At 41.8% G+C, this 17,110-nt stretch overlaps 1 protein-coding gene across 1 annotated transcript in view; it reads right to left on the bottom strand.

The window, feature by feature from the left end:
• Positions 1-16,641, bottom strand: part of Prkca (protein kinase C alpha) — a 377,074-nt gene extending 360,433 nt beyond the window's left edge. Inside the window, exons 1-2 of the mRNA XM_090349887.1 lie at positions 16,405-16,641; positions 12,976-13,007 (exon numbers count right to left, since the gene is read on the bottom strand). Coding sequence (XP_090206013.1) covers positions 12,976-13,007; positions 16,405-16,577 — 205 coding nt within the window. The 5' untranslated portion in view covers positions 16,578-16,641. The remainder of the gene's footprint in view (positions 1-12,975; positions 13,008-16,404) is intronic.
• Between the last annotated feature and the right edge of the window lie 469 nt (positions 16,642-17,110).

The raw sequence follows: 17,110 nt of genomic DNA, 5'->3' as shown, positions 1-17,110 counted from the left end.
GTAAAACGAAGCAATAAAAATCACTTGACTGATCAAATTTAGCTTCATGAAAAAAGAAACTAGACATACTCAAAAGAAAATTTCAAAATTATTAGATAAATGACTCAATATGATGTTTATTTTAAATCCACCCATCAGATTTTAAATCTTCTATGCACAAGATCTTCCATTTTGATTATAACAACTGACTTGAAAACTTTTATGCTAAGAATTTTTGAACATACTCTATATTGTAGATAAGGCTGTAAGTATTTAAGTTATAAAATAATCTTCCATTTAAGATAGTTCATTCGCAGATGATACACCATTGTGTGAATGAATGAAAAATAAGCTAATTTATGTCCATTTAACTTCAAGACCCCTTTTGGTTTGCAGGGTGAGATGTTTGCTAGATAAGTGCTAGCCCACTAGGCCACATCTTTAGCCCTAAGACAATGGGCTAATAGGAACTAAGGCAGCCCTTTATCAGTGTGAGCTAAGTTTCTTGAGATCCTGACTACTCTAATTACTATATAGAGTACCACAAATCATACTTTATTAGAAACTCTGAAGGCAAGAAGTCAAGTGGAAAGAGAGGAAAGTCAAAGCATTTGTACATATCTGTACAGCTTCAGATACTAAAACTACTGTAATGAAACACACTGTAATCACCTATCATCAGAGTGGCAGTACCACTGTGAGCTTTTATTTCTCCAATGGTATGACCAGATAGAAGACCATCTTGGGTTTCAACCCAGAGCCCTAGAACTTAGTGAATCTTCTTTGATTTTCTTGCAAAGGAACACTATTATTGTTGTTGTTGATTGTGGTGGTGGTGAATTGAACTCACATCCTCATAGTTGTTACAGAGTGTTCTACCACTTGAAAACACCTCCAATCTCAAAAGAGAGGTGCAATAGTGGAGTTTGAACTCAGAGCTCAATATTTGCTAGATAGGTAACCTACCATTTGCACCACAACTCCATCCCTACTTTGCAAAGGTTACTGATTCACTAATATGGTTAAAATATATCAATTGAGCCAGGTACCAGTGTTTCACGCCTGTAATTGTAACTACTAAGAAGGCTGTGACCTGGCAGATAAAGGTTTAAAGACAATCCAGGGGGAAAAAAGTATTCAAGACTCACAAATTCCATCTCCAAAAAACAATCAATATGGCAAGCTGTAGGCACAATTCAACTGGCAGAGCCTCAACCATGAATAAGCAAGCTGAGAAAGAGATCAAGGCTATTGAGTTCAAGCCCCAGTACCAGTACAATATGTATACAATATGGGGCGGGGGAGGGTAATGAGTTTACAACTCACAGGAAAAGAAAAAATAACTACTGGGGCTGGGAGTTTGGCCTAGTGGTAGAGTGCTTACCTAGCCTGGATGAAGACCCGGGTTCAATTCCTTGGTACCACATACACAGAAAAAGCCAGAAGTGGTGCTCAAGTGGTAGAGCTTCAGCCTTGAGAAAGCCCAAGGACAGGGCTTAGGCCTGAGCTCATGCCCCAGAACTGGCAAAAATAAATAAATAAATAACTACTGATAATGAACCAAAAATTCTAACCAAGAAAGCAGTTCCTAAAATAATATTGCTGATCTTAGATATGTAAATGCTTTCATTCATTTTTTCCCTTATCAGTGTGTACTATTAGACCTAGGATAACTGAGTGCCTCATATCCTATCATCCTTTCCATGTATTAAGACCTGGACTCCCAAGGAGACACTATCACCTGTATTGCCAGCGTCTACAGAATGCACAGATACTTGGGAGCACATTTTCTAAAAGTGAGATCTTTTCAAGATTTGATACAATATATTCTTCACGTGAAGATACTCTGATTTATCTTCTGTATTGGACATTTTTTTCTGAAACATGAATACAACCTAATAAAAACTAAGAAGATATAGAAGAAACAATGTATGCAGTGCAGAATAGCTCCCACAGGTCTCCAGTCTGCTCTTCCCTTTGGGGATTCTGGCCAGCAGCACCTTAAATACTAGGACCTCTGTCTGGTCTACTCTGACCCCAGGACACACAAGTCACTCTCAACCCTCTCTGCTGAGCCTGCTATTTCCTCATATTAAGATATCTTCTCCTGTCTTCCAAATCAAAGAAAATTCTACCCATTGTCTAAAGCCCAAATCAACACCACAATTAACCCACACAATGTTCCCTTCCTTCCCACCTGCTTCAACAAAAATTTAACTCAGACTAGAATACTATAAAATTCTCTATGGAGTATTAACCACTCAGAGCTCCTTTGTCCTGCAGGATCTGGAATGACATATGGGATGTCTCCTATTCAGAATAATCTTCTACTATGGGTAGTCCCTAAATGCAACCACATTGAACCACACTTCACTGTTCCAGACCTAGATCATCAAGTTAATGATGTAACTGATATGTGGAAAAAGCATCAACAAACAAGAAATTCTAAGAGGTAATAGAGTCCATCATGGCTTAATAGTATGGCAAATTGGACCTGGGTTTGCATCTATCATTTTCTAACTTGGTAGCTATAGACAAGTCACTAACCCTCTCAGTGCCTATTTTCTCTTCTGTAACATAGGAATCCTGCTTATCTCTTCAGAATTTGTTAACCTAATTGAGAATAAAATGCATTAAAGGGCTGGGAGTTTGGCCTAATGGTAGAGTGCTTGCCTAGCATCTACTAAGACCTGGTTCAATTCCTTGGTACCACATACTTAAAAAAAAAACTGGAAGTGGTGCTGTGGCTCAAGTGGTAGAGCTCTAGCCTTGAGAAAGCCCAAGGACAGTTCTCAGGCTTTGAGCTCAAGGCCCAGGACTGGCAAAATAAAATACATTAAAGACACTTCCAATAGTGCCCAGCAGTGACTGCTACATGGGTATTGATTATTGTGTTGCAAGTACAGTTCAGTAGCATAGTATATGTGAGACCCTGAGTTTGATCCCCAGCACAGGAAACCTAAAACGTCATAGTTTCACCAAGAGGAAAATCAATGCAATTTCTAACAAAATTTTGTTCCTAGATTTCAGCTATGAGCCGAATTTTCCTGCTATTTAATGCCTCATTCAACTTTGTCTAAGTCAGATCTAAAGTATTTTTAACATCTTTCCGGGTCCCATAGTTCCACCCCACATTAGTTACTTACTAAGCTCTCATTAGAGTTACCCCAGACAAATGACCTGTATGGTGTATCTCTCATAATATCACAAATAGAAATGTATAGATCTTGGGGGCAGGAGAGAGTAGGGACATAGAAAGTGAAAGCAGGAAAGATGAATTGCCCTTCTGCTAATCTTACTTTGTGGGCATGCTCTTAAATAATTTTGACCTTGTGCTGACAATTAATCAAATCATCTGCCTTTATTCCATTCTTTATAGAAACCTATTTCCAGAAATCATTTCCCCACTTTGTATAATTTAATAGAGGTTTTTAAATCAATCTTTAGCAATTTTGACTAGATTTGACTATTAATACTGTGCCATCCTGTTCGTACCTTAGGTTTAAAATCTAGCACAAGGCTACACAGTTCAATGGAAAACAAGATCTGAAATACAGGGCTTGCCATGGAAATTCTGAGACACATATAAAGACAGTAAAGGCTTAATAATTCAGGGCACCAAGAAATGTTCAGTGTTTCCCCTAATGGCTTCATTTTTTCCTCTCCTAGTAGAAATCCAGACTTCTGAAGTGTGTATATGAAGGAGGGGGGAAGTTTCCACTTGGCTCTGAAGAATATTTGCTACAAAACTGTTAAATCCTGAACCCAAGTTCCACCTCAACCAGCCTGGTAAAGCTCAACTGTCTCCTTTCTAAAACAAAGATAACTCACCATACGTTAAGGGGTGCTTTTGGAAGGGAAGTGCATGAAGTTTTTCTTTCCTTTCAATGGAATAAAAAAAACCTTTAAAGGAATTACAATTCAATTTTTTAGAAAATCTACTCCAAGGCTGGGCAATGGTGGCTCACGCCTGTAATCCTAGGTACTCAGGAGGCTGAGATCTGAGGATTGTGGTTCAAAGCCAGCACAGGCACTGAAGACTAAGAGACTCTTATCTCCAATTAACCATTTAAAAAACCAGAAGAGGTACTGTGGCTCAAGTGGTAGGACAATAGCCTTGAGCTGAAAAGCTCAGGGGCAGCGTCCAGGCCCAAGTTCAACTCCACAACCAACAAGAAAAAAAACAATTATACTCCAGTATTGGCCACATTCTCATGCCCTGTTTAACATATCAAGAGATAAAAATCTTGTCAGGTGGAAGTTTTAAAATAACAGAATTGCTGGGTATGGTGGCTCAAGCCTATAATCTTAAATACTTGGGAAATGGATCTCTGAAGATCACAGGTCAAGGCCAGATAGGCTGGGGGAGGTAGGGAGACTCCATGAGATCCATCTCAACCAGTGGATAGGTGCAGTGGTACCTCAGCTACAGGGACAGTACAAATAGGAAGATTATTATCCAAGCCAGCTGGAAGCATAAAGTGAATCTTACTAGAAAAACAATCAGTACAAAAAGGACTGAACACTGGCAGGGAGTGTAGCCTAGTGGTAGAGTGCTTGCCTAGCATGCATGAAGACTGGGTTTTGATTCCTCAGTACCACATACATGGAAAAAAATCCAAAAATGGTGCTACAGCTCAAGTGGTGGAGCTCAAGCCTTGAGAAAACCCAAGGACAGCACTCAGGCCCTGAGTTCAAGTCCCAGGACTGGCAAAATAAATAAATAAATAAAAGGACTGAACACATAGCTCAGTGGTAGAATGGATAGCAAGGGCAAGGTCCTGACTTCAAACCTTACTTAGTACCTCTGAAAAACAATAGCACAATAATAATAATAATAATAATAATAACAATAACAGAATCAGTGAAATTCATTTGTTCTTCCCTCTGAAGCATGACAATTTGATTCCAACTATTAACAGTCTTGAAGTAAAACAAATGACCTAAATGTACTAAACACGTGTACTAACAACTGGTTTGACTATTTCTCCCTGTACTCACGACATCTCCCTCTTTGTACAGCCCACAATGTGTTCCTGTTTTATTTGTAGCAGTAAGATTCATTCCTGATGCCTAGAGACTTTTCTAAAGATAGAAGCAAGGAAGCTAAGTGACTTAGTCCCACTGTATTCATTTATAGGTTTATTATCACACTTATAGAATACAATTCGGAACTTTCTGATCTGTCTTCTAGCTTTAGGGAATACCATTTTAAAAACCATCTAAAGCACTATTCTAGTTACCATACCTCTAGGTTATAAACTAATTGAGAGAAGAAGGAGGAAGAAGAGGAAGAGGAGAAGGAAGAGGAGGAATAGTGCTTGAGCAGAAGTCACAGTCTTTCTGGTAATAGCATCCATATTGTATTTGCTCCATTATTCATGCAATCACATACATATCAAATATTTACATATGAGCTTCTGAGTCCAATAACCACACTGACCTCTGGGACATGAAATGAAAGAAGACTGGTCCTTTATACTTGGGCTGGCAGGGGAAACACTGAAGTAAAGAGGTTGTGGCTGAGAAGGTTCTAAGATAGGAGGCATGTCCTCAATGGCAGGTAGCTTGGGAAAGGCTTGAGCTAAACTAGGGAGTAAGACTTGCACATGAAAGAGGTGTCACCTGCTAATGGTTTGATAAAAATAGAAAAAAAATTACCAGTCAACCTCAACATAAAATAGCCAGAGAACTATAAGAATGGAAGCCTCCTTAGGTAAGCCTAAAGAAACACAACAGGAGGCAGGAGCTTGCAAATGTCCCACTAAGAAGTTGAAATTCATCCTGATGGGGCACCTCTGAACTTAAGCATATTTTATAAACAGATCACTCTGATTCTTTGTGAAAGAAAGCATATCCACAAGCTAAGAGTTATGATGCCTAAAAAAATGTAACTTGAATGAATGAAATTCTCATTAGAGAACAGGAAATCACATCACCATGAAGTTAGAAAAAAAGGAAATAAAACTGAATGCTGGTAGGTCTCATCTGTAATCCTAGATACTCAGGGAGCTGAGAGCTAAGGATCGCAGTTCAAAGGCACCCCAGGCGGAAAAGTCCATGAGACTAAGGGGGCAGGGTAAGCCAGAAGTTGAGATGTGCCTCAAATGGAGCACCAACATTGAGCAAAAAAGCCAAGAAAGGGGCCAGGAGCGTGGCCTAGTCGAAGAGTGCTTGCCTAGCATGCACAAAGACCTGGGTTCGATTCCTCGGTACTGCATACACAGAAAAAGCCAAAAATGGTGCTGTGGCTCAAATAGTAGAGCACTAGTCTTGAGGAATGCTTAAGGACAGTGCTCAGGTCCTGAGTCTAAGCCCCAGGACTGGCAAAAAAAAAAAAAAAATCCCAGTAAGAGCATGAGGTTCTGAGTTCAAGCCCCAGTCCTGGCATATACAAAAAAAACTTAATCATATATGTGAGATCTATCTGCCAAAGTAAACCTTTAGTAGGTTCCACTGCTTATTAGGATGAATAATCACTGCATAGCTTATAATTAGCAATTATTTCAGAATGAACAGAGCACTGAATGAAAATATCTGATAACGGTTCTAGACAAGCAGTTATATTGTGTAGGCATGTATATATGTGCACACGCATGTGTGCATATGTGCAGGTTTAGGAACTTGAACTCAGGTCCTAGCAAAAATGGAGCCATGATGAAGCCATAGCTCCACTTTTGACTTTTCGTTAGTGGTTAATTGAAGATCAATCACACAGACCTGCCTACAGGGACTGGCTTCAAACCACAATCCTCATATCTCAGCCTCCTGAGTAAGATTACAGAATTGAGCAGCCAACACTCAGCTTAAGTAGCTCTACTTTTAATATTCATTAATGCATTTATAGGAGAAAAAGGACATTATGAAGAAAACAAGTTGTACCAGCCCCCTTCCATTGCACTTTTCTCTGAACTTCAGGCATCCCTAACAATTTTGAGACTAATACCATATTTTGGCTTGACATTGGTGCAAAACCCTCAGGATCTCAAGTTGTACCTACTCTTGCATTGATTTTTTTCTTTGGGGAGCGATAGTTTCAAAGGGATTATCTATAGTTAAAATAATTCCTGATTTAGCAGTGGACAAGCAATAAGGTATCAAGTTATAAATCCCTGCTTTGAAAACAGAAGATGATGGAAAATCAGAGCACCACCTTCAAATCCAGTGGATAACTAGTAGGAGGTGATCCTGGAGACTTGAAAAATGATCAGATACTCTTGTGATTCACAAGTGTGATGACTGGATGTCTCTGGAGACAGTGGGTGAGCAGTGCCTCCTCCAAATATTTCTATAACCCAGAGAATTACCCAACCAATGTTTAGACAAGTGGATGGAAGGACAGACAGATGGACAGATAAAAGATATATGTGAAGAATAAATACTCTGGCCAACCTCACAATTCTGCCCAACTTGTACCTCACCTAATGCCCATTCTTCCTGGCAGATAAGAACACTTGGACATTCCTCTCCTAAAAAGATAAGAACCCAACCTCCACTACCACACTTCATTAAATCAGTTTTATTTTCTTCCACTTACACTCAGGAGCAACCTTTCTTCTTTTCTGTCTCTTCCCTCAAACACCAGTTTTCATTTTCCTCTGAGAAAGCAAAACCCACCTTGTTCACATGAGCTGATGGCAGCACCTACCCTAAAACAAGAAATGTGAACTTTTCTTATTGTTTTTGTTGGTGGTAGTGGCTTTGTCTTTTGGATTTTTTCTTGTCTTTGACTTGGGGGGGGGGCAGATTAGGTAGGGTACAGAAATGGAAGGAAGACGGATGAACAAATGAACGGGGATGGAAAACTGGGGGAAAGTGAAGGAAGGGGTAACAAAAAGAATTGTACTCATTATCTGACCTATGAAATGGTAACCAGAGGTAGCAATGAGACTATACTTAAAAAAAATAAAATGTCGCAAGCAAAGAAGATAAGCTGATTTTTTTTAGCCCTTTGCCTCTGAAAAATTCAGACCTTTAGGCTGGAATCACAGGTAAAATGCAACATGTGGTGTGTTCTTAGCACAATAATGATAAGATTCATAACTGCCTAGCAGTGTGATCGCAGAAGTAAACAAATGGGAACTCAGTCCCTGAAGACCTCTGCAGAATCCAGTGCAGATCAGTCAGAGCCACAGGCTCCTGGTGACAGTTGTTACTGGCAGGGCTTACATAGGTTACCTTCTTTGGGGAGTATCTTAATCAAAGAGCCTGGGCTAGCAGCTCATTTCAATTGTGATATTAAACCACAGAGCAGTGCCAGAAAAAAAGTAAGGAAAACACAGGGAGGAGAGCCAGATGTAACAAAGTATGCAAGTAACTGCCTGGCGCTTCAAATAAGCAGGTCACATTTTCAGAGGCTGATTCTACCACTGTAATTAGAGAAGCACATGGGTGTTGCTGACTCTGAGGAGGGAAAATAATCGAGTTGGCTCATTCCCTTTTCCAGTAGTAAAAGCAGCAGATAACTATTTCAGCTCCACTGCCCCAGAGGACAGGAACATGTGAGCAGTACAAGAGGCCATGCTGACCCACAACGACTACTTTTGGAAGCAGCCTGTGAAGGACAGACACTTCTGCCTGAAAAGCAGCCTTCCAGACTTGAAATTCAACTTTATCGTGCCTACAACACTCAAGTCTAGTTCCCTTTCTGTGGAAAATAATAAATAGATAGATAGATAGATAGATAGATAGATAGATAGATAGATAGATAAAGTGAGGACTCCAGCTCTCTGCTAGTCTCAAAGAGATACAGTTATCTCAACAGTGAGCAAAAAATAAAAAGGCAAATCTAAGCCATGTAACTAAGAGCTACAAAGGGGCAGACTTGTTTATCTCTAAGATCCTTAACAAAATATTTTGTGATTTCTCTTTCTTGAAGGACCTGGCTTTCATAATTTCAGGTAGTGCATTCTTATAACAGCATCCTCCTGAATTACTTGCCTCAGTAATATCAGTTTTCAGGGTTATATACCTACACTGCAATATAAATAAGAATGGCATAGCACCTACTATGAGAAAATGGGAATAACCCAACAAGCACTTCTCCAGAAAAGTCTCCTGTATTCATTTGTGTTGAATCTAAGGGAAGGAAAGAAGCAAGAAATAACCTTAGCATTTCACATGCCTATAAAATAAAATGATTTCTTAATGCCATAAATGACAAATTTTATTAAAATGTAATTCATTATTTTCTTCTACTTCTTATTATTCTTTGAGTAAAATGCTGACAAATATGTGGATGTTAAAGCTACATAACTTAGTATATGAACATGTGACTCATGTTTGGACAACACAGAAATAAGAAAGAGAGTGCAGAAGAGAGGGAAGAATGGAGGGAGAAGAGGAAAAAGAATAGGAGAGAAGGGAATAAGAGGGGAAGAGAAAGGAAAGATAAAAAGTAAGATTTGCTACAGTATTATCTATTCACCAAAGCAACATCCTATCCCAGTAGCTACAAAATTCTGCCTGTCTAGTTAAGGAAACTCTGACATAGGAGAAATATAAAAAGTTTCAAACTTCAGGTCCATGGGGTACAGGTGGTATGAATAGGAATGAGTTTACTCCTGAATAACACTCTATTAAACAGAACCAGAGAGAAAAATAAAAGAAACATTAAGAGAGAAATATAAATGTTCTAAAACAATTAGATGTTAAGAGAAAGATTGATGTGGAGAAAGCAGTCAAAACAGGAAATACTGGGTAACTGTATTTATGGGATTTAAGCAATGTCCTCAGTGAATCCTTAATGAAGTTACAACAAATAACCAGATGTAATGGATTATCACATGGCCATTAGGAGTCAAATACAGATGATACATACCAAACAAAATGTAACAAGCAGACAGCATGTTACAAATAAACTGATTTTTATTATTTAAAGAAATCTGAGATTAAATCCTTCACCAAAGCAAAGAACAGTATAAAAACATATACTCCCTTCTCTTATGTGTCCAGGTTATCTATCTTGAATTTCAAATATTCAGTAAAGTAAAGCAGTTCACATAATAAATATAAATGACGACAAGTACATTTTTAAGTGTTCACTCTCACCTATAACCCAGGAGATGGAAACAGAAACAAGAGGTCCTTTCTAGCTTTCAACTGGCAAAAATGTAAAACTTACATTACCCAAATATCTTCTCTAGCAAAAGTGTAGGGAAAGGAGCAAACATTCTCTCACATTAATACTAAAGATGTAAACTGGAACCCTTTAGGACAGCAATTCCACAGTACTCATTAAAATTTTACACATAAATATATACACTTCTCAGAATCTATGATAGAAATACCTAGTGTCTGAGGATACTCTCTCTATGATCATATTTGTACTAGAAATAACTTAGGAACAATTGAAATACCACACCAGTGAAAGTAGGGGTGAATTAACTGTCCCAGCAACCACTAACTAGAATAAGAAAGAACTGATATTTTGACATGCAAGCATACTAAGTAAATAAAAAAAGCAAATTCCAATATGATGGAAAAATCTTCTCTCTTTTGAAAAATAAAGTAGAAGTGAATCATTGAATGGCTGGATGTCTTTTTTTGGTAATACTGGAATTTGAACTCAAGGATTCTCAGTTGCTACAGAGATAACTCTACCACTTGAGCTATGCCTCCAACTTTTGTTTTTCTTTGATACATGGTCTTGCTAAGTTGCTCAGGCTAGGCTCAAACTTTCTATGGTAGCCCCAGGCTGGCCTTGAACTTGAGATCCTCTTGCCTCAGCATCCCGAGTGCTGGGATTACAAACATATGCCACCACACCCAGCTGAATGGCTGTCTTGAACAGAAGTTATCCCTGGGAGTAGGAAGAGAAAAGGGAATACAGTTTCACTTTATATTTTACACAGTTTACAGAATTTTTGAGTATCATTTCTTAAATATATATAAAATGGAGTTATGCAGATAGGAGATCATTGATCTGTGCTCTGGAGGAAACCACAGCTCACCCCCATAAACTACTACTGGGGCCACTCTGATTTTTTATCAACAAAACCTTGTCAGATCAGTGGCTTTAAGAGAAACCCACCCTACTTCAAATTATTTCTTATGAAATAAGTGATACAATAAAAATAACATGTTCACATTTTCCTAAGCAAGTAATATTCAAGAAATTCAGTAAATATCTTTCTTATAGGTTTCCACAAATGCCCTAAGTATCATCAAAATAGCAGACTTCAATCCTGTTGGCCCAAAGTCTCACAAATTTCAACCTCCTAAAATCACCTTCAACTACAGACTCAAATCTCACTTATAAACTTCAGGCCCATAACTATTTTTTAACATTTTTTTTGCTATTATAGAGGTGATATACCAAGGGTTATAGTTACATAAGTCAGGTAATGAGTACATTGCTTTTTGAATAAAATCATCCCTCAGGCCCAAAGGCCTAAAAAGGAAAATATCTGTCTTTTATGTTTTATAGTGACTGGTATGATATGCCTGTCCTGTCTCCTCACTTTTTTTTTTTTGGTCAGTAGAGGGGCTTGAACTCTGGGCCTGGGCACTGCTCAAGGCTATTGCCCTACCCCTTGAGCCACAGCGCCCCTTCTGGTTTTCTAGTGGTTAACTGGAGATAAGAGACTCATGGACTTTAGTGCCTGGGCTGGCTTTTGAACCAGGCATGAGCCACCAAGCCTGGCTCTCCTCACTTTTTAAAGGAATGTTCTTAGCTAGATGCCTTTAATCCTGGCTACTCAGGAGGCTAAGATCTGAGGATCATAATTGGAATCCAGTCCAGGTATACAAATCTCAGAGGCTCTAATTTCCAGTTAGCCAGAGTAAAAAGCAGGAAGTGGAAGAGTGGCTCAAGTAGTAGAGTGCCAGAGTTAGGTAGAAAAAGCCAAGTAAGAGTGAAGGCTGAGTTCAAGCCCCAGTACTGGTACAAAAAATAAAAATAAATAAATAAATGAAATGTTCCTTATTTCCAAATGTAATTCTCTAAATGATTCATTGAATAGGGATTTTAGGTACACCTTGAAAGCAAGAAATTTAGCAGATTAATGATCATCATCATAAAAATGCCCCCACCCAGTCTAATATGTGTATGAGAAAATCCTCACAAATTTCAGAAATGTTCTAAAAGATAACCAACTAGCTAGAACAATTTCAGTTATAAAAGTACACATTGGGTCCCCTGTCCTCTCTAATGCACTTAATTTTAAACAGTGTTAAGATAATATTTTCCAGGCTAGAATGTACTTTCCACTTGCCCTAATAATAAACCTATGCCCAGATGAGGAATGTAACCAGAACTAAATAAACATAATATAGACAATGAGCAGAGGAGCAAAAAAGTAACCTAATGAACCCTCAATGCCTTTGCAAACTATAAAATGTTTCTGTAGTTATACAAATAAACTGGAGAGTATGGAAGGTTAAATATTCAATAAAATGCAAGTACAGATCAGAGGGAAAAGAATGGCTTTCCTTCTGGGTACTATGGATATGGGCTGTTGGATACTTAAGCTGAAGGAAAAGTGCATCACATCATCAGTACTGGAGCTGTCAGTCATTCTCACACCACTGGCATCACCTTAAAATGTCCAAACTTTGTTCTGGCCAACAACTGGTAACCTAAGCAAAACCATACTAGCACGATGTACAGCCTAAAAGAGATGATGAACAAAAACAAAAAGGAAGAACAAGAAAGAAATGCCACATGAATATAGAGTGATTCCATTTTTTTCTTAACACCCACACAAAGACAGCAGTTTCTGACAAGAATGTTCTCAGCAAAAGTAAAATTACAGGATGGTTTTTTTTTTTCCTTTCTTTGTTTCTTCAATGAGAACAAGGCAGTTCTGTGTACAGATTACTAGGCAATGCGTGTGATTTTTTAAAGGCCTAAATTTATACACCTCAGATTTAGAAAATGTTATCTAAACAGCATATCTTGTGGATCACAAAGAAATGATGGCTAGAAATACAGTTCCTACTTGGAACACTCGTGTCATGAGTTACGTGAAAATGAAGCCCACAGAGGCAGCTTACCTTGGCACTGGAAGCCTTGTTTCCCAAACCCCCTGGAAAACAGAAACAAGAACAAACATCTTAGCATATTTTATGTTGATAAGACATTGTAAGCAAGTCATATGACCAAGCATCCTACAGTGTTAAAGTCTTTAAACATGAAACCGAATGGCTTCACAGGAAAGCTATGCCTAAGCATTTCGTTACAGTGCTAATTCAACTTTGAAAAAGTATCTTGCCCATCATGGACCACTTAACTGTTTCAACATACCAAGATTCTTCCTAATTTTTTTACACTGCCATTGATACTTAAATGCGAAACAAGAATATGCCTGCATATTCAAAGTTGTTGACTATAATACTGAAGTAAGTAACGAAAAGGAGCTTATAGATTTTCACTTTTTTAAACTAAGGAAACGGTATAATTTTGTTCCTAAAGAGTTAAAATTTTTATCTCTAAAGATAACTGAAAAATGGCTCACTTTGAGGTGGTTTAAAATACTGTCTGAGGCTGGGAGTTTGGCCTAGTGGTAGAGTGCTTGCCTAGCATGCACGAGGACCCAGGTTCAATTCCTCAGTACCACATACATAGAAAAAAGCCAGAAGTGGTGCTATAGCTCAAGTGGTAGAGCCCTAGCCTTGAGAAAGCCCAAGGATAGTGCTCAGGCCTTGAGTTCAAGGCCCAGGACTGGCCAAAAAAAAAAAAAAGTAAAATACTGTATGTCTACGTGATGCTGGTGGCTCACACCTGTAATTCCAGCTACTCAGGAGGCTGAGATCTGAGGACTGAGGTTTGACCACAGCCCAGGCAGGAAAGTCTATGAGACTCTTATCTCCAATTAGCCACCAAAAACTAGAAGTGGAGATGTGGATCAAGTGGTAGAGCACTAAACCAAAACTGACACACACTCGTACACGCACGTGCACACACACACACACTTAAATGTCTAAAATTATATGTCTAAAAAGCATTATATGTCTAAAAATTGCCAAATAGCAATATTTTCAACATTTAATTTTGGCTTGAGGAACCAATTTTATGAAATAACATTACTACTGTTCACATTTGAGATTATCAGGATCTAATTTTTACTGAGACCCAATAGCATCCAAAGCACATACAGAGGTTATTTTGTTCTTGTAAATGGCATTAGAGAGCTTACTCCATAAACAGAGAATCCTGATGTGGATATTCAATTGCCAACATTGTTCCACTTGAATGATCTGCATTAAAATATTCTCAGGTTGTCATAACTCTTGTTTTACATACCATTTTTAAATTTGCAAAGCACTTCAAACACTATAACTTAGAGTTGTTTCACTCCCTTCCCCACCCCCAAATCTAGCCTTAAATTCAAATATTTAGCTTTAAAGTATCTGTTCTTAAACACAGAAACAAAACTGTAAATCAAAAGCTCCCAGTAGCAATACTGCAAGAAAATAGAAAAATGAAACTACAAGCTATATTATTGGTGGAGATACCATGGGAAGCTTCAAGCACTGGCTTTAATATCAAAGGGAGCAGAGCTCTGGGGGCTGGCTGCTCAGTAAGGAGGAAGGGAAGAGCCCTTTATTTTCCTATTTACTGTACACCTGCTGACCCTGAGTGACCCCTGGGTTTGCCAGGGTGATGATAGTGACTAGGCATTAGTTAGCCTGGGCAATGCTACATGCCTCATTTTTAACTTTCCTACTGCCTGAAAAAGCAATCAGAAGTCAGTCTCCTGGCTGAGGGGAAACTGAAGACCTCTCCTTATTCAAATGCAATATCCTCTTTGTACTGATGCTCAAAAAAAAAAATCCCATTTTAAATAGACTTATCTACAAATCTACAATTACTCACTCCTTGAGCACAACGGCTTCAAACAGTGCACAGTGGAAATCACTCCTAGAGGGAGTTGGGGTTTTCATAAAAGTGTACTTGGGAGTAAGAAAGAAAAAAGCCAAGCCGTTTTCGGAACTGTGCTAACGGAACTCTGTGTTGGAGATGCCTTCCTCCAGATGGGATGTTTCAGACAGAACTCCCCATCCTTTATTCAACCAAAAACAAGTGCCACACCGCTGGTGGCAGGGTACACTGTACACTGTAGCACTGTCACCACCTGCGACTGCACAGGCAGGGGTGTTAACTTTCCTACTGGAGGGGAAAAACAAAAGCCTCGGCCCTCCCTTTAAGGAGCTTCTAATTCCCACAAATAAAGAGAAGGGACAAGGTGCCCTGAGAGAGGGGGAGGAAGGAAATTCTGCTATGCAAACCAAGGACCCAGAGTTCCCTTACTTTCAAATTCCTAAACGTTTTTTCTTTGGGGGAGGAGGAATGGGCGGGTCAGTGACCTTTGTGGGGGGAGGGAGTGAGAAAGAATTGTGCACGAACATAATTTCACCTAGAGTTGCAGGATCTGAAGACCCCTGAAGTCTTTCCAGTTACCAGTCTCCCCACAAGCTCCTGGAGTTAGCAATGTTGGCGTTCGCTGGAAATCACCTGAACTCTGGCACCATTTGCCATTACAGTATTTTTCTTAAATAAGCCCTCTGTCCTCATCAACAGGGTTACAGGTCTAATCTCGTGTTGACAGGGTCTATTTTAAATGCCTGCCTCTGCCCTTCTGCCATTTGCCTGCTCTGCTTTGACCCCCCTCCCCCACTACAAGCTTTCAACAGTTTGCTCTCGGTGTGTCTCTCTCTATGCCTCTCTCTGTCCCTCTCTGTTTCTCTCTACCTCCACCTCCTACCCCCTTCCCCCCCTCCCCGCCTCACCCCGAAAAGAGAAAGTCTGCTTGTCCAGCAGATACAACCTACAGTAGGCAGGGCCCCAAGGTTCCAGTGGAGTTCCAGCCCGATGAGAAACACAAACACTCTCCCCAGAACGCGCCCAGCCTGGCTCGCCAGCAACTTGGACGGACGGCCCGCAGCGCAGTCGCCGCGGCTCCCCAGTTACTCCAGGGCGTGTTTCTCCAGGAAACTCTCAGATCCCCGGGGTTCCCCCTCTTTTTCTCTCTCTTTTTGCTTACACGGAGGCTAAAGGATCCTCCACTGTCTACATAGGGCTGCGCCTGGAAAGGTTGAAGAGGAGAGAGGGGGGAGGTCCCGGCCCGGTGCAGGGACTCCGATCCCCGGGGACCAAGACCAGATTCCCGCCCCCGTCCAGACCCGGCGGCAGGGTAATGAGGGAGGGGAGGGAGGACGCGTGGCGGGGCGGCGACTTCCCGGGTAGTCCTGCCCGCGTGGGTGCCAGGGACCCGGGCGGCCGGGCGCGCGCGCCGCGTGTCATTCCAGGCAAGAGTTGGGTGACTCCCGCCGGCTCTCCAAGTTCTCCGAGTGAGTCAGCCGGGGAGTGGACGCGCCTGGACTTGAGGTGGGCTGGTGCCCCGGTCGTCCCCACCCCTGGGGCGGCGGGGAGGCCGGGGTCCCCGCGGGGCGGGAGGGCGCGCCCGGCCCGCGCGCACCTACCAGATGAAGTCGGTGCAGTGGCTGCAGAAGGTGGGCTGCTTGAAGAAGCGCGCGATGAATTTGTGGTCCTTCACCTCGTGCACGTTCTTCTGCCTCAGCGCCCCTTTGCGGGCGAAGCGGTTGGCCACATCCTGAGGCGCCGTGGAGTCGTTGGCCGGGAAAACGTCAGCCATGGTCCCCCCACAACCACCTCTTGCCTCCGCCGGGGAGCAGCGACCGGGGAGGGCCCGGGTGGGCGGGGGCGGGCGGGCGCGGAAGGGCCGCGGGGCCGCGGGCGACCCCCGGGAGACAGCCGCGGGCCGGTGGCCGAGGTCGCTGAGAGGAAGCGCACCCACGGCGGTAGGCGGGAGCGGCTGCGGCCGGGGAGAGTCGGACGGGCGCGGAGCGGAGCGGAGCTGGAGCTGGAGCCGCTCGCTGGCTCGCTGGCTCGCTTGCTCGCCTCACGCTTACTGACAGCCCGGCGCTAGCGCTTCCTACTCTGGGCGGAGAGGCGGCCCCGAGCGGCGCCGCCCACCGCGCATGCTCGGAGTGCGAGGGCGCGCGTGCTGGAGGGGCGAGGCGGCCGCGCGCGCGCGCGCAGACGGCGGGGGGACGCGCCCGGGGGCGGGGGCGCGCGCCAGGCCAGCTGCCGGGGCGCGGAGGTTGGGCGCCGCCGGGCTGGGCTGCGCTGTGCTGGGCTGTGCTGATGGGTGGAATCGGGGCGCCG

This window comes from Megascapheus bottae, chromosome 17, assembly GCF_031878675.1.
Source record: "Megascapheus bottae isolate mThoBot1 chromosome 17, mThoBot2.hap1, whole genome shotgun sequence".
Classification (NCBI taxonomy): Eukaryota; Metazoa; Chordata; class Mammalia; order Rodentia; family Geomyidae; genus Megascapheus; species Megascapheus bottae.
Note: the sequence above shows the minus strand (reverse complement) of the source record. Positions and strands in the feature narration are given on the sequence as shown.